The 27,359-nt window shown below is 45.8% G+C and overlaps 1 protein-coding gene across 1 annotated transcript in view; it reads left to right on the plus strand.

Moving 5' to 3' along the window:
- CLPTM1L (CLPTM1 like) overlaps positions 1–27,359 on the plus strand; it is a 1,829,238-nt gene that overhangs the window by 1,332,246 nt on the left and 469,633 nt on the right. The window contains exon 12 of the mRNA XM_085606118.1: positions 23,955–24,037. Within this exon, the coding sequence (XP_085462244.1) occupies positions 23,955–24,037 (83 nt within the window). The remainder of the gene's footprint in view (positions 1–23,954; positions 24,038–27,359) is intronic.

Consider the following 27,359-nt stretch of genomic DNA (forward strand, 5'->3'; position numbering starts at 1 on the left):
CAGAGCTCAAGTCGCTACGGCAGGACTGTAAAAGAGCTGAACGATCATGGAGGAAGGAAAAATCCAACGCTAATAAGGACGCTTACTCCACCTCCTTATCAGCCTACAAATCTTTGATCGACAAGACAAAAAGTCGATTCTTTCAGGAACGAATCGAAAAAGCAGCCTGTTCAAGCAAAGAAACCTATACCATCCTGAAAGAACTTCTTAAGGTCCCCGACCCCGCACCTAGAAATCCCCCAGATCCAAAGGCAGACCAGGAAAAATGTCACCAGCTAGCCAGCTTCTTTAAAAAAAAAATCCAAAAAATTCTTGACTCCATCCCTCCGACTAATCCGAGCGACACTGATGATCCCCCCGACACTGGGATCGGTCCGCGCCTAACCTCCTGGGGACAAATAACCAACGAAGAAGTGGAGAACACGCTCAAATCCATCAAAAGCGGATCCCCTAGGGACCCCGCACCGCTACGAACCCTCAAAGAAGTCGCTCCCATCATCATTCCCCCCCTCACCCATCTGATTAACGCTTCTTTTCAACAGGGAGTCGTCCCCCCTAGTTGGAAAGCGGCAGTCGTTAAGGCGTTGCTAAAAAAACCCTCCTTGGACCCAGCTGAACTGGCCAACTACCGACCAATATCCCTCCTCCCCGGGACCAGCAAAGTCGCCGAGAAACTGGTGAATAAGAAACTCTCCCAGTTTCTTGAATCCAATAATCTGCTAAAAAATTCGCAGACAGGCTTCCGCCCAGGACATCGCCCTCCTGGCAGCAGTGGAGGAGGCCAGAGCGCTCTTGGACGAGGGAGGATCAGTGGCAGTGATCCTCCTCGACCTGAGCGCGGCCTTCGACACCGTCAACCACCAACTCCTGGTCAAACGGCTCAAGAAGGTAGGAGTAGAAGGCACCGCTCTATCCTGGCTTTCCTCCTTTCTGGCCCAACGTTCCTTCCAGATATGGGAGAATAACACCCGCTCCTCCGACACACCCCTCCAATGTGGCGTGCCTCAGGGCTCCTCCCTGAGCCCCACATTGTTTAACATCTATATGTCCCCATTGGAGGAGGTTGTCACCCAGTTCGGAGTGAGCATTGTCAGTTATGCGGATGACACACAACTAGTTGTCTCCCTTTCCCACCCTAGTCAACAGCCTGCGGACCTATTTAACTGCTTGACGCAGATCCAAGGGTGGATGAATAACTCAGCCTTAAAGCTGAATGGTTCTAAAACTGACATTCTCCTTTTGGGTCAGAAAGGACTCACCTTCCCTTTGAACATCTGGCCACCCTGTTTGGGACCCCCACCTGCCCCCAAACAGGAAGTAAAAAGCCTGGGAGTATGGATTGAAGCAGACCTTTCATTCTCCACGCAGGCCAAAAAAGTAGCAGGCACCTGCTTCGGGCTACTCAAATCGATGAGAAAGATCCTGCCCCTTCTTCCACCCACATCGCAAAGACTTCTCATCCAAGGCCTCATACTGTCCAGGCTTGACTATAGCAACGCTATATACCTGGGCGCACCCGAAGCAACCCTAAACAAACTACAGAAAATCCAAAATGCTGCCGCCCGGATCCTCACGCACACCCCTGCCAGAGCTTCAGCCAAACCTGCTCTGAAGCTCCTTCACTGGCTTCCAGTAAGGGAACGAGTAATATTCAAAGCCTTAAGCCTGGCCCATAGACTACTGCAGAATCAGGGCCCCCCCATTCTGAGGAAATTTATACAACCGTATAAAGCCCCTAGATCCCTCCGATCGGACAAGGAGTCCCTCATCATCTTGCCGAGATTCAAGAAAGCCCGCACGGGTGGAAGGCGCTTCTCGATCCACACAGCTCGCCTATGGAACGCTCTCCCCCGAGACCTGAGGAAAGAACCTAACTACCTGCGATTCAGGAAACGACTCAAAACACACTTGTTCCCTTAATTTTTTTAACCACATCTGTTTAAAATTGCTGTCCCCCCACTTTTTTTCTCACCCCCGACCCCACAGGTGTAGGGATCCTTAGCGCTGGGATACCTCAGGGTGACTACGCGCTCTATAAAAATTTCTAATAATAATAAGCAGAAAGCGGATGAAAACATCTCTGATTTCTTCACTCGTTTCGAGGAGACGTTCATTGATCATAGTGGTCAGGATATGAGCACGGAAGGTGGCCAACGGTTGTTTGTAGATAAATTTGTGTCAAATTTGGTTCCGGAAATATCTAATAAGTTGAAGAATTCCGAAAGTGCGTGGGCAGTATCCTCTTCGGCCCAGATATTGGCTACTGCACAGTATTATAAAAATAGGGATATAGAGGAAAGAGAGAAGCTTGATAAAAAGACGAAAGAGCTGAAAACTAAAGTTCTTTTACAACAAGCTTATCCTCCTCGCCCTGCCCAACGTGAATATCAGCCGTCTCCACAATTCCAGAGACAGTTACAGAGGTCTGGGCCTTTCGTTCCCCGACCCCCACTGGGCCAAAATCAAAGCGCTTACTGTAAAGAAGAAGGCCATTTAAAGTATAATTGCCCGATTTTGTTACAGCGCACAAGCGGTATTCCCGCGTCACGAGGCCAGGGTGGTTATCAGTCAGCACCCAGGGGTAGAGGACGAGGTACGCTGCCTAATAACCTACGTTCCATGCCCCCTGGGAACTCCACGAATTATTTTGATCAGCAAAATGTTCAGTCCACCAACTATTACAACAGTGATTACTATACTGAGGATGAGTGCCAGAATTCCCAATCTGGCTAGGACAGCCATGGACAAAGTATGGGAGTAGTATCAGTTCCAGTGGACCAAAGCGGGCCTTATGTTAATGTGGAAGCACTAGGTGTTACAGAGCCATTCCTATTAGACACTGGTGCAACAAAGAGCTCTATGATTCACTCTAAACTCCCTGGGGCACCTTTGTCTGGCTGTACAAATGTTTCTTCAGGTTTTTCTGGCGCCCCAGTTCAAAACCCAGTTTCATGCCCTTTGCCCATTTCAATAGGTCCTTACACGTTGAAGGCCCGCTCCTTTTAACAACTGGTTGTGGTGAAAATTTGTTGGGCTTGGATTTATTGAAGAGATTGTATGCGACGTTACACTGTTCCCCTTCTGGTGTACGTCTTACCTTAGGTAAGAAATTTACCTCACCGATGTACTTGTCTAAAGATCAGCTTTCCCCTGAATTACAATCTTTTCCAGCTACCCTCTGGGCCACCGGCCCCAATGATGTGGGCCTCCTGCGGATTCCTCCCTACATTGTAACACTCAAGCCTCATACTAAATTTCCTCGCATTCCACAGTATAAAATTTCCAGTGACGGCGAAAAAGCTCTTTTGACTATAGTTCATGATTTGGTGCAAAACGATGTGGTCGAAGAGACTAGAGGAAATGTATGCAATAGCCCTGTTCTGCCTGTTTTTAAACGAACCGACCCCTCTCAGCCACCTGTCTATCGTTTTGTAATTGATCTCAGAGAGGTCAACAAGATTGTGGTACCTCAATTCCCTGTTTTCCCGGATATTAATGCCCTGCTGACAATGATACCAGCCTCAGCTTCCTGGTTTTCTGTAATTGACATCAAAAATGCTTTCTTCAGCATTCCCATTGCTGAGGAAAGTAGGGATATTTTTGGCTTCTCCTTAGCAGGCCGAAGCTTCCGGTTCAAGCGTGCTCCTCAAGGTTATTGCGAGAGCCCTTCAATTTACAGTCAAGCATTAAAATCACAGCTCGATACTATGTCTTTACCACCAGGCGCCACTCTCATTCAATATGTGGATGACCTGTTGGTTGCAGCAGATTCTGAAGACACTTGTAAAGAGGCTACCATTTCACTGCTACGCCACTTATCTGACCACAACCACAAGGTTTCACCATCCAAATTGCAATATTGCTGCCAAAAGGTTACCTACCTAGGTCATCTCTTGTCAAAGGAGGGACGGCGATTGACCCCAGAACGTATCCAAGCAATTGCACAAATGCCTATTCCATGTACGCAAAAAGAGGTGCGTGCCTTTTTAGGTATTACCTCTTATTGTAGACAATGGATCCCCAATTTTTCCCTTCTGGCGAGACCCTTGTTGGCACTGACTCTTAAAGATACACCGCACCCTCTTCCATGGACTGCGGAATGTCAGAAAAGTTTCACTGATTTACGCACTGCCTTGTGCTCTGCCCCTGTGTTAGGTACTCCTGATTACAGTAAGCCTTTCACACTCTATGTTCATGAGAAAGAAGGTTGCGCGTTATCAGTGTTAACACAGCGATTTGGGGATAAGCAACGCCCCTGTGCCTATTTTTCGGCCACGTTAGATCCAGTGGCCAAGGCATTACCTAGCTGTTTGAGGCTACAGCAGTAGCGGCAGTTTCCATTCGCCAGTCTGCTGGATTGGTATTAGATAATACCCTTATGGTCATGGTACCGCATGCTGTAGACACCCTCCTAAATATAACAAAGACCCAACACCTCACGAGTGCACGCCTTTCGGGATACGAATTGACGCTCTTGGCTAGCCACATACACATTAAGCGATGTAATACCTTGAACCCGGCAACATTGCTGCCAATTCCAGTAGAAAATGACACTCAGGAGCAACACGACTGCTTCCTCCGCACGGAGGAAGAGACAAAAGGCAGAGTTGATTTAAAGGATACTCCACTCCCGGACCCGGATGGGACCTTATGGGTGGACGGTTCTTGTTTTAAGTTTCCCAATGGTGAAACGACCTCAGCCTACGCAGTCACTACCTTATACACTGTTGTAGAAACAGCGCGTATTATACATAACTCAGCCCAGGCAGCTGAATTGATAGCACTGACTAGAGCTTGTGTGGTGGCTGAAGGAAAAAGGGTGAATGTGTATACTGATAGTCAGTATGCGTTTGGAGTGGCCCATAGTTTTGGCCGCCTGTGGAAGGAAAGAGGGTTTCTCACATCCCATGGCACTAAGATACAGCATGGCCAATTGGTAAATGACCTCCTTGAATCACTCACCTTGCCCACTCAGATAGCGATTGTGAAGTGTAGTTCACATAAGAAGATCACTGATAATGTAGGTCAAGGAAATGCTTTCGCAGACCACATAGCAAAAGAGACAGCTAGAGACACTACAAGCCGCATGTATGTTGCGGGCTCTGCTAGATGGGTTGCACAAGGAGGGATGTGTGAGAGTACTGTGGATAGTGTGAAAATGATCCAGGCAGAGGCCACAGAGAAAGAATTGAGTACGTGGAAAGAAAGTATAGGAAGATTGGATGTGACAGGGTGCTGGACAGACTTGTCAGAACATCAACGCTGGTTGTTACCAGATGCTTATGTACTCCCAGTAGTTACCATGGCACATGGTCCAGCCCGTATTAGCGCTAAAGGTATATGCAAGCTTCTGGCTCCGGTATGGAAGAATGTGGGGATCCCTAAATGTGCAGACAATCTGGTTAAGCATTGTATTGTATGCTTGATGCATAACCCGGGGAAGGGAACACCAACACCAGCAGGACACTTTGCTCCCCCAACTTACCCTTTTGAGGTTTTACAAATAGATTACATCCACATGGAACAATGTAACAATCTGAAGTACGTTCTTGTTGTGGTATGTTCCTTCTCCCGATGGGTAGAGGCCTATCCCCTGAAAGATAATACTGCTCTATCCACGGCAAAAGTCCTTTTGAAGGAGTTTCTGCCAAGATTTGGGTTACCAAGAATTATTTGGAGCGACAACGGAAGTGAATTTGTGGGTCAGATCATGCAGAAAGTATGTACAGGCCTTGGCATCAAGCAAAAATTCCACGCAGCAAACCATCCCCAGTCAGCAGGTTTGGTGGAATCTATAATGGCACCCTTAAGCTGGCAAAAATACAAGCCAGCACGGGTCTTGCCTGGCCTGATGCCTTGCCCTTGGCTCTCTTATCCACCAGAACAATCACCCATTCCCGTATAGGGCTTAGTCCTTATGAGGTCGTCTTTGGACGCCCTGCAAATGTTTGGGGAGTCCCAAGGCCAAAGAAATACTCAGAGATAGAGCATCCATTGTTGATTGACTATTTACATGATCTAACCACTAAGTTACGTGTCCTTCACCAACAGGTACAAGATACTCTGCCCCAGGCCTCAACGGAACCTGGTCACACCATACGGCCGGGAGACTGGGTCTGCATCAAAAACTTCCAGAGGTCAAAGAACTTGGAACCTCGCTGGAGAGCACCTCGTCAGGTGCTACTGACGACGCGTACTGCAGTAAAAGTGGTCGGCAAGAAGAACTGGGTACATGGGGTACATTGCAAGAAAGTGCCCCTACCATTGCCTTATGATCAATGGGTGCATAAACGAATTAGTGACTCTGAGACCGGAAGAGTACCAAGATTTGGACTATTCAGCGATGCACGCCTAGACATTGCCAGAGCAGGACAAGACAACAACGAGGTCCTCCAGACAGCTATACCACCGGCAGTGAAATTGGACACTACTCAACCACATCTCCTTTTCCAAGAGCAAACTGTACCTGGTTCCCGGAGGTACAACTTGAGGCCAAGACTGAACAAAAATACCTCAATAGTGCCTCATTGACTTTGTCTTCATCCCGATTTCCACATGATTGCAGGGCTGTGATCGTAAGTCTCAGAATTGTGACCCAAGTCGTGGCTCTAGGCCTGTGGGACTTGTAGGAAAGTATAAAGAACTACAGACAATCACAGCTGAGTGAAGCAACCTCCCGTCACGGGCAATATTTAGAGCTGGAAATAACTGTTAACAAGGGAATGGACAAAATGCAACCAATGAGCACAAAGCATTGTAAATTATTGCATAATCGTTTTATAGTGGTTTTAATAATATTGATTTTGATATGTATTATATTGTCTTGTATAGGATGGGGACTACACGTAATTTTTACACAGCCTACTCCCAAAGTTAAGGTTGAAATGCATACACTTGTCACTCTGCCACCTCATGTTGAGTCAAGAAGGAGTGAATTCCGCAACAACACATTCGTTTCCATGCTACACCAACATCAATTGGCCACTAATGCGACGAATTGTTGGGTTTGTGGTCTTCTGCCGAGTTCGGTGAATACTGGAATGCCATACATTACCCTTCCTTTTTCATTTAATGGCTCTTGTAGTGCATGGTGGGAATTAAGCGCCAGTCGCGTATTTTCTGGAGATGGGGATACTCGAGAAGTAAGGAGCTTGGGAGTACATCTATACCATTTATGTTGGCGGGACAGAAAAAGGATATATGGGACGGATAGTGAGAAGTCAGAATATGCTGATCGCCAAACCAAATCTACGGATTTGTATTTCCTGCCCTCTAATAGAACCTCTCGAAAAGGACAAACTTTTCTAGTGGTACCTGGACAAGCACCATTCTGTATTAGGAAAGGAGGGTTAGAATATAAAGGTACAAGCAATTGCCAACATATTGTGACATTGAATGGGACAGATTGGCCTCGCATGGTTCCCTCACGTAATACATACTTTGTGTGTGGAAATAAGGCTTACACTTCTCTACCTGGTAATTGGAGAGGCACTTCTTATATCGCTTGGTTGTTGCCCCCTATACATATAGCAGATGCCAAGCATCATTTACAGAAAAGAGGGGTGGCGTCTGACCAGGATACGTCAGGACAAGAAGTCGGGGATGTCTTGAAAGGACTCCTTCCATTCTGGGGCTCAATAGCCAACAGTAGAGACATAAGACAACTAATTCGAGTTGTGGAAGCCACTGTCAATGACACAGCTGGAGCTTTGAGTAACATCACTGCAGAACTCGCTGCTGACCGCCTTGTCACGCTTCAGAACCGGATAGTCTTAGATATCATCCTTGCTGACCGTGGGGGCGTATGCAGATTGATCGGATCTAGCTGCTGCATTTTTATCCCAGACAACGCCCCTACAGTATACCAAGCCATCTCTAAGCTCCATAAGATCGCCGAGTCCGTTCACCAGGATGAAGGGAATTGGTCTCTGATGGGATGGTTTGGGGGACTACTGTCTACGTGGGGATGGAAGATTCTTACTATTGTCGGATCGACTTTGGCTATTCTCTTCTCATGTTGCCTTTGCCTACAATGTGGTCCAGCTATATGCGGGCTCTGCGCCACCCTGTGTATTCCAAATCCGGTATCACAGGAAGCAGCGAACACAAAGATAATGCTGCAACAACAGCTCGTAGATTTCATGGCTATTGAAGTCGATTCAGATTAATAACAGCCTCTGGCTTCTTTGCCTGAGTAATGGCAAAAGGAGGTTCTGAGGAAATTCAAATACGGCCCCATCTTTGCTTGTAACACCATTACGCTGTTGCCCTCACTCAGGCCCCTTCAACCTTAACAGCGTTTCTTTTACATTCTACACTGTTGCACCTATCACACGACCTTTCATGTTTCCCTGAGCTATGTCCATTCTGAAACCCCGCTCGAAGCAACTAATCCCCGAGATAACCATCTATTGACCCTTGGTGACCGTTCTCGGCCTCTCCAGTTGTTTTACACATTACCATCTTTCCTCGCGCAAACACGTGCTGTCGTAAATTAATTTAGCCAATGAATGGCTATACCACCTGACCTATAGGGTCGGGTAGAGAACACGACCTTAGGGAAGGAATTTCTATTACCCATTATCCTGTATCTTGTACAAAGAATGTTTTCTTGTGGATGATTTGTATTTTTATTGCACATTGAGGGGGTTGTTGCTTTAGGGGATTCCAGCGCTACAAAAGACTGTGAGCCACAAAGTGAAGTGGCAGTCTCCTGAGAACCTACCACTGATGTACTTCTAGGACAACTGTACCTATGAAATAAAACTCCCTATGCCAAGAAGAGTGTTCCGTGTCTCTGTCATTTGGAAGGAGCAGTGAGAAGATTTCAGGCGTACCCTGCGCCACCGGGCTTTAAAGCACGGTTCTTCAGTGCTGCACTGGTAAAGAGCTGGTGTTGTGTGTGTGCTGAGGTAGTGCTGCACTGGTGCTGAGGTGATGCTCAGATTGTGCTGCACTGGCGCTGAGGTAGTGATGTGCTGGTACTGGGATGATGCTGCGCTGGGGCTGAGTGATGCTGTGGTGGTGGTGCTCAGATGCTGCTGAGTAATGCTTATGTGAGTCTGCGGTGGTGATGCTGAGTGATGTAGTGGTGCTGCACTTATGCTGAGGTGGTGCCACATCCTCTCCCCCACTGAACACCATCCTGCCCCAATGAGAGAAACTTGCACTGCCTTCAACCACAACCCAATTGTGCTGGCTATAAACACCTGGATGCAACTTAATTCAAATTATGCACTGGACAATAGTAATATGCAGTCTGGGAAAAAAATAATATCCTGGAAAAAGCAAACACTCAGGGAATGCAAGATTAAGTAAAGCATCTGAAATGTAAGCAGAAACAACGTGGTTACCTTAACGCTTTTACACTCATTATTCGGAAATCAGTGAGTTTTTTTGCCTCACATGTTAAGGACACGACTACAGGGCCCGGAAGGAACTTGTAAGGGACCTGTTGCAATGCCCATTGCTTATATCCTTACAAAACGTAAGCAGTATGGTTTAAAAAAGACCACATCCCTGAACACTGAGCAAAAGTAAACACTTTATAAACGAAAATAATGAAAACAGCTGAAAAGCATCACATTGAATGCTTTCTACTCCATACATCAACCAGGTATTGCAGGCCTGCTAGGAATGGTGCACTTTCCCACCTGGGGAAAACAATGCTGTTCACAGGACGATGAAGAAAACGAAAGTAGCACTTCACTGACAAACTCTGTAAAGTGGTTCTAATGTGCTTGGGTGTGAATAAAACTAATCTGGTCACTTTGCGGCCCCTGTGTCTTGCTTTATTTAGTTACTTTTCGCATTTTGAAACTTGTTTTCTCTATGTCTCGAGGCTGCCCTTTGGAATAGAAAAATTACAAAAAAAGACTACATTTCTAGCAAAACTGTGTTTTGTTTTCTTGGGATTTATTTCACAGGGGAACGAATGAAGGAAAGAGAGGATAAGAGCTGTTTCTTGAAGTCACGGTTTTCAGCAAGTGAGGAAGAGCGAGACAGAAAGAGAGTGAATACGACGAAGAAAGAGAGGGGTGGGGCTGCTGCCAGAGGCAGAGCAGTAGAAGTAGACACGGTCAAATCGTAAGCAGTATGGTTTACAAATACCATATCCCTGAACACAGAGCAACGGGTACACACTTTATAAATTAAAACAAGGAATACATCTGAGAAGGATCACATTAAACACTTTCTATTCCATACATCAACCAGGTATTGCAGGACCGCCAGGAATGGTGCACTTTCCCCACTCGGGGAAAGCAATGTTGGTTACAGAAAGATGAGAAAACAAAAATAGCGATTCACTGGCAAACTCTGTTAAGTGGCGCTAATGTGTTTGGGTGTGAGTAAATCCATCTGGTCACTTTGTAACCACTCTGTCTTGTTATTTACTTTTTAGGTCTCGACCTTGCTATCGCGTAAGTGATCGCAAAGCGAGACTATAGAAAGCGGGTTTGAAAAGTGCTCCCAAAAAGCGGATTGCATGGCTAGCACTCGCACAATCACGCGCATCGTGCCGCCATGCAATCCGCCTTTTGGGAGCACTTCAAAGGGTCCGCTCCCCCGCCCCCAAGCGTGCGCGCGCGCCACGCTCCGCCGGGCTTGTCTTGTTTGGTACAGGCTACATTGACCTAAGGATCAGCGTTTTTAAAAGGTTGATTAATGGATGCAGCTAGCACGAGAGGTTGTTTACTTCAACAGCGCAGCGATGCAGGGCGCTTCAGACACCGATGTAAAACAAAGACATGCGGACACACAAACTCTTCTTCCCCTCACGCGCACTCTGACACTGAAACTCGCATCTCTTTCTGTCCCCACACCCCAATACATGCACAACATAACTCACGGCACACATACGCGAAGGCCCAAACACTTCCACGCATATACAGACAGTCTGATTCAACTCAACCACACACACACACTTTCTCACATGCGTACCATCTCACATGGCGCACACACACACCCACAATTCTTGACCGTGCTACAGATTCTACCTTCAAACTTTCATGCGGAATTTACACAGAATTGCAATAAAAGGTTCTGCATTCTGCAATAATAAGTTGCACGAGAGGTTCTGGGATACGTGCTCTTGATTATGACAAATGTTTTTGAGGTAAACAAAGGAATCTGCTCGTTCCCGAATCGGACACCGCTCAACTCTGCGGCGCGCCACCCAGGACTAGCGGCTGGCGCACGAGCGCACGGAGCTCAACTCAAGGCTGCATACCCCTCTCAGGCCTTAGATATATAAATACATGAATCTAAAAGTAATTTCTGTGGCCCGTGCGACTTACGACACGCGAAGTAGCCTGACAATGAAGAATGAGGCAATATACTAAATTTAAATACTCGGCATAAAAGTACTTTGTCAGGACGGACAATAAACACGCCTCTGTACATGACTACTGCAGGTTTGTCTGTAAGCATTCTCAACGCACATTTGGATTGTAGCCTGAGTCAGCCAACGTGGCTAATTATTGGCCCAGTTTTTGCTTGGGGGCTGCGGTTTGCTGGGACATCCCGTGATTGATGCTACTGCGCTGGCGCTAAGGCTGCTCTATCTTTCTTTCTCCCCGTCGCTCAAGCCGCACCTGACTGTGGATTTCTGTAACAGTGTTTTTTCCTCTCCGCGGGTTAAAATAGTTTAGCAACAGTCCTTCCCTGTTCAGCAATAGGCCAAGTGGGGTTTACAACAGGGGTGCCTGCCCTTCGTAACGGGACAGCCCCAACATTCATGTTCCCCAAGCATAGACACAAGACCAGCACAATGTATCATGTTACCAAGCCTCCAGGAGTGCGGGTGGGTGGAAAGAGGGCTGGGAATTTGTGTGTCTGCTGCTTTTCCAGAAAGGCCAAACAAAAAATAGCTCTTTGCTTCACTAGTTTTAATGGATGCGGGTTGAAACGGGAATCTGCTTAATTGTTTAAAACATGTCTTAAGTTTCGGCCCTTTTCACAGTGCGCTCTTAGTACTATTTAGGAACAGACTTTATAGCGCACGAGTACAACTGACACAAACCACCTGTCGGACTTTGTTCGGGGCACAAAGCCTAGAATAGCTCAGGAAGGCATTTTGAAACTTTACGGGACAAAGCTGCGCTATGAGAAATAATTAATGCTTCTGAAGATCATCGCAGAGGGGAGAAAAAATACAAATACAATGCCACGCACGCTGTCTCAAATGCATTTTTTTCAATATTCGTTCTATAGCATTGCACGTATAAATATCAGTGTTGTTCTGGCTTGCAGTCAAAATATTCGATTATTTTTTTAATGATTTTTTTTAGATAATTGTCTGACAAAATGTTTAAGCAGAGCAGATGTTCTGGTATTTGACACACTGTCTGGAGGGAGGTCCCTGCGCACCATTCGGGAGCAGAATGGCTGAAAATGTTCGGCAAATGATAGAACAAGCATTTGCAATGCAATAGGTCTCGTATTTATACGAGTTTGAGCTATTGCCATTGTAAATGACAGTGCCTTTTATTTATGTTTTTAAAAAACCAAACTTAAATAAAAAGCATTGTCATTTACAATGCAATAGCTCAAACTCGTATAAATGCGAGACCTATTGCACTGCAAATGCTTGTTGTATTTTGAAACGCTTATTCCCTCCGTCCAGAGGCTGCACGTTATAGTAGAAAATGATTTTTTTAAAAGCAGAAATTTCCAGAAAGTGTTTTTCTTTTTTTGGATCAATTCCACAGGGGAACGAGTGAAGGAAAGGAGAGGAAAGCGAGGGTAAGAGCAGTGTTTTGAACTCACGGTTTTCAGCAAGTGATGGAGAGCGAGACAGAGAGAATAAGAGTAAGAAGGGGGGAGTGGACAGCTACCAGAGGCAGTGCAGGAGAAGTGGGCACTCGTTTTTATGCAGCCCTCGCGCATAATATAAAGTATGAGGAGGAGGGAGGAAGCGGCTGCTGAAGCAGGGGTGTGCAAGGGTTAGCCGAGCCCTGTTACTCTGTCGCCTGCTCCTGGACCCCAGCCCCCTCCTAGTAGGGTGTCAACAGCAAGCCCAGGTCTCATTGAAAACGCTGGAGGTCTGTCTTAAGTGGTGACATAATGTGTTAGGTAACAGCAAGGAGGAGGCAGCGAGGCATCCGCTTTGCTGACTCTAGGATTGGAGGTCGGGAGGGGCCACAATGAGAGGCCAGCGGCTGGATTTAGCTGAGGAGGGGGCCACCGAGCACGCACCGGGACTCGGGAGGGGCACAGAAGGTGCAGTTATGCCATGGACGCCGGCAGGAAAATGCGTACCTTTTTTGCACGTATGTTGTCAGTGCTGGTGAAGCAGAGAGCAAAAAATAAAGGCACGCACGTACATAGCCACTGAAACAAGCATTGGCATAGCCAATAGGTCTCGCCTTTGGGACCTTATAAGTGTTTAGCCATGCAACAGTTGATGTTGTTGTACCAAGGCTATTTTGCTGCATAACTATATACTTACAAGGTCCCAAAAGCGAGACCTATTGGCTATGCCAATGCTTGTTTCCATTCGTTACTGTTTTCACATCCTTCTCTTCTTCCGTCTTTACCCCTTTTCTGTCGTTCTCTAGGTTTCCCCAGGTCCTGTTCTAAAGTCACGGTCCCCAAAAAGAGTTTAGATGGCTGTTTCAGACTAGAATCCAAAACCAGCCCTAAGAAATGTTCAAGGCAGTTCCATACTGCAGGAAGCAGTGTCTAAAATGAGACAATGGTGCTTCTTTGGGTTATGTCATCCCATCCTGCTTTGAAAGCAGCCGTCTGACTGGATGTCCAAAGGTAAAATGCCAAAATGGGAGATTAGCCTGTCCAGCCCCGTCTGGTCCAAGCACTGGGGCAGATTAAGCACTGGAAGGACAGAAGGAATGTCCTACTATGACCTTTTCCGTTTCCACATGAACAGCCAGCCAATTGTACCCCATTTGCAGACCAACGACAAGTAGTCACCCGAAACGCAGGCAGTGCAAAGTAGAAGAGATCAGGCTGCAGACTAAATAAATGCATCATACATCAGCAAAGCATTATAACGGCGACAGTAAATCAATCACGCCAAACGCAGTGCCGAAAATTGTCTATCTGTTCATCTGCAAGTCCATTTTCCAGAGTTTGTCAAACTTAATAGCAGCCAAGATGTATTGCACAGTGTAGAAAATGAATTCCAGCATAAACTTTCAGAAAGCAAACAAAATACTATTTCATTTGTGGATCCCTGATTCCATCTGTAAAACATGGCGACAATCCTCCGGGAGCTTGCAAGTAATGCTGCCAGTTTATTTTCCAATAAATATTTACTTCCCGTTGAAGAAATAGAATCTTGTGGGTTTAACCGTGTTGGTTTGTGTCTTTTTTTTAAATTACCTAAGTTTCAGGGACTTCAGTGCAGTAAAACTCAGATGCCAGATCAAATTGTCATTGCCGTCAGTGAGCAGGGCGTGCAAGGTAGAAACCGCCAGCGAAAAAAATAGGGAAGGCAGATTTCAGTTCATGGACATGACAACCGCAGCAATGTGAATACAAAAGTAATTTTTTCTTGTGCAGTCAACGTTATTCAAAAATGTGGACTTCATGTGGAAGCGGCATGTTAAATTATAATATTAGCATTTTGCAATGAGTAGACGTGAGCCCGCGAGTGGTGCCTCCAAACCAAAACACATTGGGTAAAATGCATTGTTATTTACAACGCCAATAACTTTAACTCGCACAAATTTAAGACCTATTGGCATGGCCAATGCTTGTTAAAACACATTGTTAATCTTTATGCAGGATTTCAAATGCGCCCATGTGTTTTGGGTAAATCGTCACGCAAACTATGGGACTAGTTACAGCTGACACCCGAGCACGTTAAAAATGGAAAGCAACGTGCAAGTAAATATAACGTGCCCTGATAATGCTCAGCTGCTGTCTGAAATCCCGCAACTCCACCCACTAGAAGGTATGCAATTAAGAGTCCCAGCGTTACTCACTGCAGCGTATGTCGTCATTGTCCTCTGGGATGTTACTCTTTCCTTGACCTCCTGTAAACTTCCGTTGAGTACGCGGCGGCCTGCAGGTCAGCCTGGGATGGTATGCGAACCCAGGTCACGCACTCGCGCAGCACACGGAATGGCGCTGTCTGGCAAAACCGGCTGCCGACAGGCCACATGAAACCAGTTCAACAACCCTCCCCCAAACACCCCCCCCCCCCCCCCAAGAGAGGAACTCCAAAGCAGAAGGAAGCTACACAAAGCTTTGTTTACTAGAAAGCGAAGGGGGGACGCAGGACGAGGGAGGGGAAGGAAAGCGTGGCCTGCAAAGATTGAGATTCTAGACTCTCTGAGACAGAAGTCACAGGTGGATGCCCTGAAGGAGCTTCTAGCAATGGAATGCACATAGAATCATTCACTTTTTCCATTCTGCAAACCACAGAAAACACATAAAAGCTAATCTACGAAGGTCTTCTAATGACCGTGTATTTTAGTTAATGCGTAGTTCTGCCATCGCGGTCTCGCCCGTCACAGCAAAAAACAAGAAATGTTAATAAACAAAGATAGCTTACCTTAGATGTTCGGAAATCGCTCTGTACATCCCAGCAAGAGACACGAATAAACACGAGAACGTCCCTGTAAAAAAAAAAAACACGCCCACAAGTGTAAAAGGGACGGGGCTTAAAAAAGAGAATGAAGCGAAAAAACACACCCCCGAATCCGAAAAAGACGGGGCTTGAATTGACAGACAAAGCTCTTCTCCAATGGCTGACCAGCATTTAAGAGGCCAGCCAATGGAGAAGAGGGGCGGGTTCAAGCCCCACTACTGGAAAACATAAAATCTCGCCAGCGAGACTGCGCAAGCGCAGCCTTCGCTAGCCGAGACCTAAAATTGGTGAAAAAAGTCCCTAAGCAGAAAGCGAAAAAAGCGGAAGCAGAGAAGTTCTACGTCAATACTCCAGAGACCATAAAGTACATACAACAAATGATCCTGCAGGGCAAGAGCTGTAGGCTCGGCCTAAAAACAGGGCTTCCTAGCACTAGACCTTGTAGATGGATTAACCGTAACCAACAGCCCAACAGAAAAGGGCAGCTGTTGGAAGCTAGAATCCTTCTGCATGGTTACCTCCACTTTTTGCCTGTTGCTATGCTGGTTTTTGACTAGTCTGACAGGGATCCTACTAATCAGGACCCCAGTCTATCTGCTTTCTCCCTAAACTATTGTGTTCTGTACTTGGGCACACCCCAGCTTGGATACTGGGGTACCCTTGTAAGTTCCTAGTATATGGTACCCATGTACCCAGGGCATAGGTACCCCAGAGGTCTCCCATGGGCTGAAGCATGTATTATGCCACCCATGAGAGATTATTCAAAATGGAACTACAGGCCTGCCATTACAGCCTGTGTAAGTTGGTGCTTACACCACTTACTAAAGATATAGGTTTACTATATCTAAGGGTCCCTGCACTTAAAACCCCTGTAGCATGCCTTTACAATCCTGATGGGAGGGTGTTTTGTTCTAAGTGAGAGGGTGCCCCTGCATGAGCAGGAGACCCCTTCAGCCTACGGAGTCCATTCTCCCGGGTTGTCAGTGAAGCAGCCATATACCATATAGAGGGGCACTGCGTTATTACGCGATGACCATCTTGAAAACTGCTGCAACGAATCCTATCAGGTTTGGTGTCAAACATGTTGGAATCATTATCTCACATCGTTTGTGTGGGAGGTATGATTCCAAGCACTAGAAGAGCCTTCCGTTGGGCTCTCAGTGCTCCAGGTATCAGCCTTCTTGACCTGACAGCCCAAATGGTTGCTGCCGACCAGAGACACATTTCTGCCCTCCTGCTGCTGAGCCAAGCTCAAGCAGAGGAAGGTGGAACAATAGGCATCCTGTCACAGGAAGGTGTGACCACCTCCCAGGCAGGATTTAATGTATTGGGGCTGGGTGGGTGCGAGTGCCAGCGCCAGAAAGTCTGCCACAGGGGCACATTTGGCGTCCCTTTGCATAGCCCAGTACAAACCGGTCCTGGGAGCTGTTGGCTACCGCTCTGGCGCAAAACTGGACAAAGGACATGGGAATAACCTCCCACCTGTCCAGACCCTCCCCCAGGAGGGTCCCCTGAATCTTCCCAACCCTTTCCCTAGGGTACTTAAGGACTTACCTGGGTGTAGGTCCCTAGAGTCGTTGTGGGAGAAGACTCAGATCAGACACCACAGGATCCATTCAAGGCCTGTGAAGCATCAAGGACAACCAAAGTAATCTTCCTTGGAGTGAATGAGTCACTACCCTGCATTCGCAGGCACCGTAACCTTGCTAACCGGTTTGCTGATCCCGAGCTCCTGTGGACTCCGAAGGGTTCAACAACACAGGAGGTGGTTTTCTACGTCCCTTAAGGCCTTATCTGTCCTGTTACTGAGTTTGAGGCCAGTATCCTTCGTGGTGGCTGCAATAATCGAACCCCTGTGCACCGTGTACTTTTGCAAGTGCAAAGGCTTGTTGGCGACTTTGCAACAACTGCATTGGGTTCCAAGTAGCCCCAACCTCAGGCAACTTCTTCACCCAAGATTTTCAGCCAAATCGCATCGAGTTCGCCGTAGCCTGCTGCTTTGGTAAGCTGCCCAAAGTCCTCCTGTGACTCCAGACCCTTTGGCCTGTAGAGGGTCATCTATGACTTCTTAGGGCTCCCCTGCTTGCTCGAGGCCTGCCCTGACTCCCCTGCTTTTGCTTTCTTGACTTACTGCGTGGGCTGCGCTTGCCAAGGCTTGTTGGTGCTCCAGCTGGACACTGACCCAACAGCACTCGATATCCTTCGTGGTCGTCCTCCGCGTCACCTGGTCCCCGCAGCTACAGAGTCAAGGTCATCATCATCTTCCCTGAAGCACCCGACATCGGAGGGCATTCGTCTTCCAAGGCTCCTGGTCACTCCTGAGTGACATAGACTATGTCCCCTCTGCTTTCAGGTACTCCTCTTCAAGAATCCACATTTGGATTCCCACGGACACTTTCTCCCCTTCCAGCAGTGGCACTTTCCTGAAGTCCTCCATTGTGTTTGACTGCAGTTTCCGCCACCACTTCACACGTATGCACCCGGCTTCTCTGGTATAGGTAACATGGGTACCAGGGTTTCCACGGGTGAGGTGGCTCTCCAACCTTCTGTCTTCCTTAGGGTTTCTTCAGTGCCCACTGGGAAGGGTTATTAAACTTTAAAATTCCAACCACGACTTGCACATAGAGTTGTACGGAGCACACGGTCGTGTTTCCACACTGCGCACGCCTTCCGTGGGGTCCCTAGCTACTTACTTTGGGTGGTTCCTTGGGGTCCCAGCAATTCTACCTTCTCTCGACATCGTCCTGACTCGAGTCGTGGTTCTTATACCACTTTCTTAATGTATGGTTTGGTCACCCCTAGGGCCCAATGTGTATTTTCTGCTATTTACTGTGTTTCTTGCTAAAGTATTGCGTAATAGAGTATTATATAGTATTTACATATTTTTATAAATGCTTGGTGTGGTTCTTTTCGCTTGATCAATACAATAAAGATTTCATTCTGGTAAAACAAGCTGCTTTAAACTCCTGGACTGAGCCTGAAGGCTCCTTTCCACAGCTACCACTTGGAGAGCTTTCTAAGGTTGTCTAAGACCTCTCAAATCATCATACGGGTTGTCTGGACTGGTGCAAGGAGCCCACTTACATTAGTGGACATCATATACAAGGCTAGCCTCGCACAGCAGCAATTAGATGGAAAAGAACCATGTCTTCAGGGATTTCCTGAAGTGGAGATGGTTCTCAATGTTTCTAATAGGGAGCAGTAGTGAATTCCACAGAACAGGGGCCTTGGCATGAAAGGAGCAGCCTATAGCTCTCAGTGGTCAGATTAGGATCTGCTGAGCAAAGAATGCTGGAGGGTTCAAGATAGGGGCACTCTGGGACTACAGAATCTTATGAGCAGCACACAAGGTTTTAAAGTAGATGCGCTTTTCCACTTGAAGCTAATGCTGTTTGAGCAGAAGACCAGAGACAGGCAAAACTTTGGGAGGCAAAACAGCAGCCTGGCTGTCACATTTTGGGCAAGCTGGAGTCTTCTTATGCTCGACTTATTGGTTCCTAGGTACAAGATGTTGCAATAGTCCAACCATGCCAGAATTACTGCCTGGATGATAGTTTGTCGGGTGCTAGAGTTGAAGACGCCAAGAATGGTTTTGAGACTTCTCAAAAACACAAAGCAGATGCCTGCTAACAATTTAGCTTGAGCCTCAAAGGCCAAGGTGCTGTACTTGACAACTCCTAGATTTTTTTATGGAGGACTTGAGTTTGGTTGAAGGCACATGTGAAAGGGGCCACCAATGGTCACCCAAAAGTGGGCATCTTTTCCCAATAGGAGGACTTAAGTTTTATTTGCATTCAGGCAGAGGCAGTTAGTATTCATCGATTCAACGACCGCTAACAATCTTTTTTGAAAGTTAGACCTGGCAAGCTTAGGATTATCTGTAAAGGAGAGCACCAGTTGAGTGTCGTCAGGATAAGAAATTAGTGCAATCCCTGTGGATTTGATGACCTGTGCCAGTGGTTGGATGTAGATATTGAACAGGGTAGGGCTAAATGCACTTTGGCACATGGTCGGTGAGATCTTACCGGGAAGCCCTCGAAGACTTACAGGCTTCCTTGGTCCTACCATTCACGGTGGTTGGGATGCGGCCAAGTTCTTCATCTGCTTGAGCCTAGATACCAATGATTTTCTAGGTTGGGGTTTTGGGTCAAGTTCGGTGCTCCGGCGCCATGCATGGATGAGATCCACAGGCTTGTCCTGGCATGTCCAGGCATGCCCCTCAACGGTTCGCGTCTTTTGGGCGAAAAGGCAGACTCGACTCCGGAGTGTTTTAAAGAAGCTAGCTACCGCACACACTTTGGGCCTTCGGGAGCCAGTGTAGCAAACCCCTTAACAGTTTCGCCCTTTTTTGAGACATACCAGGGGACTGCTGTATCGCCATCAGGCCCTGCTGCTCAAACAACAGTCCTCCCAACCCTCTTGAGGCACAGGCTGTAAGCACAGCAGACAAAGACCAGGCCATCTGGTTCAGAGTGCATCCCATTCTACTGGCCCTCAAGCTTCAACTACAAAAGCTCTTTAGTGCACTCCTAGCGGCACACAGCCAGCCTGTAGGAGGCTGGGCCAGCTACTTCCTCCAAGGATGGCAGAGCATTACATCCGACGGGTGGTTCTTCTGAGTGTCCAATGTTTTTTTTTAAATTTTATTTAAAAAGTTTTATATAGCGCTAGATTGACCCGTGGGTATCAGAGCGCTTTACATACATACAGTAAAGACAGAAGAAAATTGCATTACATAGTAGGAAGGCGGTAAGGAAGCAAAACAGAGATAAAAATACAACATGAAAAATAGGTGTGCAGGGGAGGGTGAGAAAACAAACAAAGGTGGCTAACACAGTCCGTCACCAACTATCCTTGAATGTCAAGAGAGAGAGGAGTCAACTCGGATATTGAAGTCTAGGTTCGTTGACGTTGGACGGGAAAGTATTTGTTGAGAAGATGGAGTTTCAGGTCCCTTTTGAAACAGGAGAAGGAGGGGTTGCATCTGAGGACTCTAGGGAGAGCGTTCCACATCCTGGGAGTGTTGCCAGAAAATGATCGGTACTGAGTGGTTTTCTTTTTCAGTTTCGGAGGGATAAGATGGAGTTAGTTGGAGCTTCTCAGAGTTCTGGATTTTCCTGCTTTTACCAGTTTGTTGTTTAGGTAGTTGAGGGACGGAGAGTATAAGGGTTTTATGTGTGATGCAGGCCAGTTTGTAAATACACCTCCCTTCCATGGGAAGCCAGTTGAGGGAGTTGAGAGCTGGTGTGATGTGTTCAAATCTTTTTACCCCAGACATGAGTCGAGTTGCTATGTTCAGCACTGCCCTTATTGGGGCTAGGTGAGCTTTTGGAGTCCCTGTTAGGATGGCGTTCCCGTAGTCGATTTTAGAGAGAACTAGGGATTGAACTATTGTCTTGAGGTCATCATGGGGAATAAAAGGTTTCAATTTCTTGAGGTGTTTTAGTGAGAAAAGCGGACCTTTCGCAGAGTTTTTGATGTGGGCCTCCATTGATAAGTTCCTGTCAAGGGCAATGCATAGAGACTTAACTGAGTCGGATAGGACGAGGGGGCAGTTTAGGGCATCCAGATTTTTGAGCTACTCTTGGATTGGACGGTGGTTACTTTTTGGAGAGAATAGAATTAATTCAGTTTTGTCTGGGTTGAGCTTTAAGTGGTTAGCATTGAACCAAGTTTGGATCGCGGTTAGAGTGACATTGAGGTGTCGGATGTCGCTGGGTGATTTGATTTTGTAATAGATTTGGGTGTCATCTGCGTAAAGGTGGTAATTCAGTCCTGCTTTTTTCAAGATGATTGTGAGGGGATCCATGAAGAGATTGAAGAGGGAAGGGGAGAGGATCGGGCCTTGCGGGACCTCAAGTGTGACTTTTGTTGGCTAAGAGAGACAGGAGTTGATTTTAATTTGTTGCGAGCGGTGCTGAAGGAAGGAGGGGAACCATTTTAGTACTGTGCCATTAATGCTGGAGCGCCTCCTCAAGGTCTCCAGAAGAGCTGGGTGATTTACTGTGTCGAATGCCGCAGATAGGTCAATAACGATGAGTAGACTGGCTTCACCTTCATCTAAAGCCCTGTGAATATCGTCAGAGATGTTGAGCATAGCTGTTTCAGTGCTACAGCCGTTCCTGAAACCTGATTGAAAGGTGTCGAGGAGGTTGAACTTATCAATGTGTTTGTTGAGTTGGTGGAGAACGCATTTCTCCAATGCTTTTTCAAGGAACGGGAGGTTGGAGATAGGTCTGATGTTGTTGAGATCGTTAGGGTCGGCCCCTGGTTTCTTGAGTATAGGTGTGATTTGTTCTAGTTGAAGGGAGTCTGGGACACAGCCTGAAATGAGAGTGGAGTTGATGATTTTTGTCCAGAAAGGGGTAATGGCGTGGTTGAGTTCTTTTATAATTGTGGATGGGATGGGGTCCATAGTGTGGGAAGAAGGTTTTAGGCTTGCAGTTATACTAAAGACCTCGTTTTCCGACATTAGCTCGAAGTCGGACCAATGCGCATTGTTTTTTAGCTGGAGGCAGACCTGATTGACCATGGTAAGAACTCTTTCTGATTGGTCAAGGGTGATTAAAGGGGGGCAGGTTAAGAGGGAAGGAGGATTTGAGGTTTGGATGAAGGATTGGTCAATTTTTGAGACTTTATTATTAGAGAAGAAGGTGGCAATTTCTTCACATCGCTCTTTGGTGGCTTTGATTTCGTGAGAGGGAGTGCAGTTAGTTTGGCTTTTGACAATGTTGAAGAGTTCTCTCGGTCTGTTTTTTGCCACATCTAGTTGGCTGCGGAAGAAAGACGCCTTTTCTCTAAAAATGCGTTTTTTGTATGCCAGCCGAGCAGATCTAAGTTGCGCTAGGTGCAAGGTCGAAGGGTTTAGTCTCCAAGACCTTTCCGTTTGTCTGAGTTGACGCCTTTCGTTATTAAGATCCACGTTGAACCCGGGTTTAGATTTGATTCGCCTAATTTGTTTGAGTTTGAGTGGAGCTACTTGGTCTGAAACCTCTGTCATTGTTGAATTAAAGTGTGTAGTGAGGTCATCGGCTGTCCAGGTGGAGGGTTGGAGTTGTAGATGGGCATGAATCCTGGTTTCAAGTTCGGTTATAGGGACGTCTTTGATGTTTCTTTAAAAAAATAGTTTTTATTCGTCAATCAACACACAAATTGCAGGCCCCTGAAATCCCAGAGGTACCTGCCGAAGCATTACAACCATGATATCATTGACGTTTTACATTAGTAAAATACTTGAAGATGCACTTCATATGGAAAACCGACCCCGCCTCCCCCCCCACCAACTCCCCCCTCTTCCCGCTCCTCCGGGACTGCCTCCAGGGGGATACCCCTGTAATCTGCCCAACGCTTCCATATCTTATAGTGTTTACGTGGACACCCCCTGGCTGCAAATATGGGGAGCTCCAAATACATGCTAAAGTCCAGACCCCTCTTCCACACGTTCAGAGAGGGAGCCACCGGAGCCTTCCATGCGCGGGCGACATCTTTGCTGCTGTTGTTGTATTGGTTGGGCATTTGAAGTCCGGTCCCTGTTATTCCATGGTTTGCTAACTGTTTATGGAGAAATACTGGGGGAGAACGGGTGGAGTGCTAGTACTCTTCATTTGGGGTCGCCTCCTTCTGTGGTAGGATACCAAAAGCAGCTTTATAGCTGTCGCCATAGTTGAGAGGTCCCCAATGCCGACATTAGATTAGGAGGTGTATCGACTCTTCACCAACCAATGTACACTCGCCCGGGTACATAACAACGGTACAAATGTCAATGTATGTTATTCTGCCTTCATAATGTACTGTACGCTTCTTTAAACTTCAATAAACAGATTTATAAATAGAAAGATTACATTTGTATCAAAAAGAATATTATGGGTGAGGAGATTACAGATAGTTTGGGTTGTTGTTTTTTCACTTTAAGGCACTCATTGCAAATGCTATGATATTTTGATTTGGCAGTAAACAGGAGTTTAGAGTCAAATTGGAATTATAACTCCAGAGTAAAACCCTGCTTTTTCCCTAGATATATTTTACCTGTGAAAAACAGACTACACAGAATTCAGTAGAAAAAGCCTCAGCATAAGGTAAAAACATACAGGCTTTGGTGTATAAATGCAGTTTCACACAGTACACGCTATTCCCAGGACAGAAACTGTTAATGCCCCACTAATGAATTACTGTACTCTCTGTACAGGTTATCCTGGGTGCGTTATTAAAGATGCGGTTTAATGAGCACCTAAGGGTTTTTAATTACGGATTGTATATATGTAATCTGGATCACTGTGTTTTTTTGAGATGTAATTGGTTTTAGCTGCTTGTCCATATTTTTTCTGTGAAATGCTTGACAGTGTGAAATCTCTTACCATTTCAGTGAGAAATAAACTGCTAATGTCTTGTTCCTTTTCAGGCCATGAAATACCTGTCCTATTTACTGTATCCACTTTGTATTGGGGGTGCTGTATATTCACTCCTAAACATTCGCTATAAAAGGTAGGCCAGCGCGTTGCATTTTTCAAATATTAATACCACCCTCATATCGTATAGTATGCATTTTTGCTACAATTTATTTGCTTCTTCCATTACAACTATTGTTCAAATGCTATCAATCAAGACATTAGTAATTCATGTGGAGGCTTGTTGGTATGTGCATATTGTATTTTATATATATGTTTTGCTAGTTTTCAACATTATTGTTATGTGAATATTAAGCCTTTAATGGGTCGCAAATCATAATTTTCTTTTTTTTAATTGTATTTATTGTTTTCAGTATTTCTCTGTTATTAGCAAAACAATTGCCCTCGGTGAAAACAGTCATTAACAATCAGCTTAATAGTAAAGACCTCAAAGATAGATTTAAAACAGTGGAAAGCAGAACAAAACATCTATTCACGTACATTGGAATATTGTGCAGTTCCATTACCTCTCCACCCAAACAATATATCTCCATCTCAAACGCTAACTGACCCTGTTAAGCTTTCAATCATTTTGTCCCTCCCCTTCCACGGTGTTGGGACTCCCACAAACCCAGTTCTCCCCTTGACATTGCAGCAGTCAGTGCCTTATTTTGTTGCAGATTCCTCTTACTGCTATTACCTAGCTCTTGTTTTGTTTTCTTTTAATTTCTTCTCGGGTACTGTTATCACCAAATGAATTCTCAACAGTTTTCCTTTTATTTAAAAAGGCCGAAGATTAAATAGAAAATGATTGAGAAGAAACCCAGTTATTGCAGCAGTGTCTGCTTCTTGCCTGTTTCATTCATGGAACATTTTTCCTCTCCACATACATAACCAAGCCCCGGCTTCTTCTCAAAGGGTCTCTTTCGGCTTCGACAAATATATTTTTTATATAGATCTACCCTCGCTATTTTCTTTAACAGAGTAGAAACACTGCCTCACTTACTGTTTTGTTTGTCTCGGACAGATGCACCCATAGGGTTGGGGACGCAGGTTCATTGCTTGGTGTCTGGCTTTTAGGTGCTTACGGCTATTCTCCCCTCTATTTTCTGAAAAGATGCTTCACTCTTACAACACTACAGGGACAGGTGGGGACATCATACTGATCTCTCACACCAGCAGTGTGAGGTAAAAGCTGACTGGTACTGGACAAATTGTCCAGCGTACTTAAATTTGCAAGGGAAGGAGGGGCAGTGTGGCTATGTGAAGCATCATATCATCGAAAAAATGCACTGATAAATCAAAGGACCATAGCATGTTTTGCTCACGCTTAAGACATCGGAGAGCGGTCTCACTTTTTGGATTTATTTAAAGCGGATCCTGGGTTTTGGACCCCTGTGCTTACTAGTGTTTATAACTCAGTTTGTCGAGAGGGGACTCCTCCTCCTTCTTGTTGTATGTCAATTGTCGTACCTATCTTTAAAAAGGGTACAATGCCCATGACCCAAGGTGCTACTGACCAATATGCCTGCTCGATAATACAACCAAAATACTTGACAGTGTCATATTGGAACAGCTTCTTTCCTGGTTAAGTGAGAGTAATATCTTTTCTGTGGTGAAATATGGTTTTGGGAAGGGCCTTGGGACAATCGAAAAGTGCCTCAGTTTACATCTTATTGTGGCTAAATACAAATACGCGGAGGGCACTCCCATCATCTTGCATTTATGGTTTTATCTAGTGCATTCGATCGTGTCAACAGGTCTAAACTATGGGCTGCCCTTGTGCCTCAATGTGCGTCTGGTTACCTTCCTAAGATGACTCCACCAGGACCTTTCGGCTTCAGTGAGATTTGGGAAGGCTGGCGAATGTACTGCACCTTTTAAAGTCAATCGTGGAATACATCAAGATTGTGTACATGCCCCCATTCTCTTTTTACTTTATATTAATGATTTGGAGAGGACACTGGTATCTACCGGTGTGGACGTACCATGTATTGAGAAAAAAGGCCATGTGTGCATTATTGTACACGCACAACGTGGTGCTTCTTGCCAGAACGGCTAATGGCTTGAAGAACTTGATTTCCAGTTTCATGACATTTATCAAGATGCTTGATTTGGAGACCAACTTCTCAAAAACTTTTATAATGGTGTGTGACCCTAGAAAAACTGAAACTCGCTCCTTAAGTATAGTAACCTATCGCCCCAATTTTAGAAATCTATAAAAGAAAATGCTTCCTGACTGTGACATATGGCATGGGCTTATGAGGCTACAGAGATGTCGGACCTATTCAAGCGGAGGTAAATAGATTTTGCCGATGCTTGTTGGGGGTCCCTCCTTAAACCCCTCACATTTCCCTGCATCAAGAACTCATTAATGTAGCTCCTTTGTTTCTCTAATGTTTGATATGGGTGAACAAGGAAGCAATGCTTAAAGGGGCTGTTGGAGATTGTCGTTTATATGAACGTGAGTTGAACATCTCGGGGCTGAAGTATACAAGACACATCACTTTGGCCTTGTGTTCTGCATATTTTTTGATAACCCAAACACCATTATCAAACAAGCATTGGCATAGCCAATAGGTCTCGCTTTTGGGACCTTATAAGTATTTAGTTATGCAGCATAATATCTTTGGTGCAACAACATTCACTGTTGCATGGTTAAACACTTATAAGGCCCCAAAGGCGAGACCTATTGGCAATGCCAATGCTTTTTTATTTTTTATTTTAAAGAACGAGCAGTGCTATCAGGTTCCGGCTGCCACTTAGAGGTAGAGAGAGAGAGGTGTGGAGAGAGAAGGAGAGAGGTGTGTGTAGAGAGAGCGAGGTGTGTGTAGAGAGAGCGAGGTGTGTGTAGAGAGAGAGAGAGGTGTGTGTAGAGAGAGAGAGGTGTGTCGAGAGAGGTGTTTAGAGAGAGGTGTAGAGAGGTAGAGAGAGAGGTAGAGAGAGAGGTATCACTGCCAAAATGCATTTACTGAAGTTCCAGTGACATTTCAGAAACATAATGACTGTAAGATCCGTTTTAAGCTTTTATTGTTTTGTCAGGAGTGGATTTTACTCTTACAGATCACGTTCCCAAGCAAGGCAATTAGTTTAAGTAGATTTACGCATTTGTTGTCATCCACTCCCTGCAGGATGACCAATTCTCTCACTAACTAATGTTTCCCACATGCTGCCATGTTTTATTCTGTCAATGAAAAGTATTTTAAGGTACTGTAGTTTATCAGCAGATCGTGCTTAGCTGCGCTATAATTGTTTCTGAATGCGCAACGACAGTGGAACATATGAAAAGTGGTTCTTCTGAGTAAGGTAACACTAGATTTCCTTAAAATGAAAGGCTTTGAGAGGCCCTGTGGTACACTGAGCGGTTAACCCCGCTTCTCCTTAATTAGGGGCCTTTGCTGCGATTCCACAGCTAAAGA

The sequence above is a fragment of the Triturus cristatus genome, chromosome 5_1, assembly GCF_964204655.1.
Source record: "Triturus cristatus chromosome 5_1, aTriCri1.1, whole genome shotgun sequence".
Taxonomy (NCBI): Eukaryota; Metazoa; Chordata; class Amphibia; order Caudata; family Salamandridae; genus Triturus; species Triturus cristatus.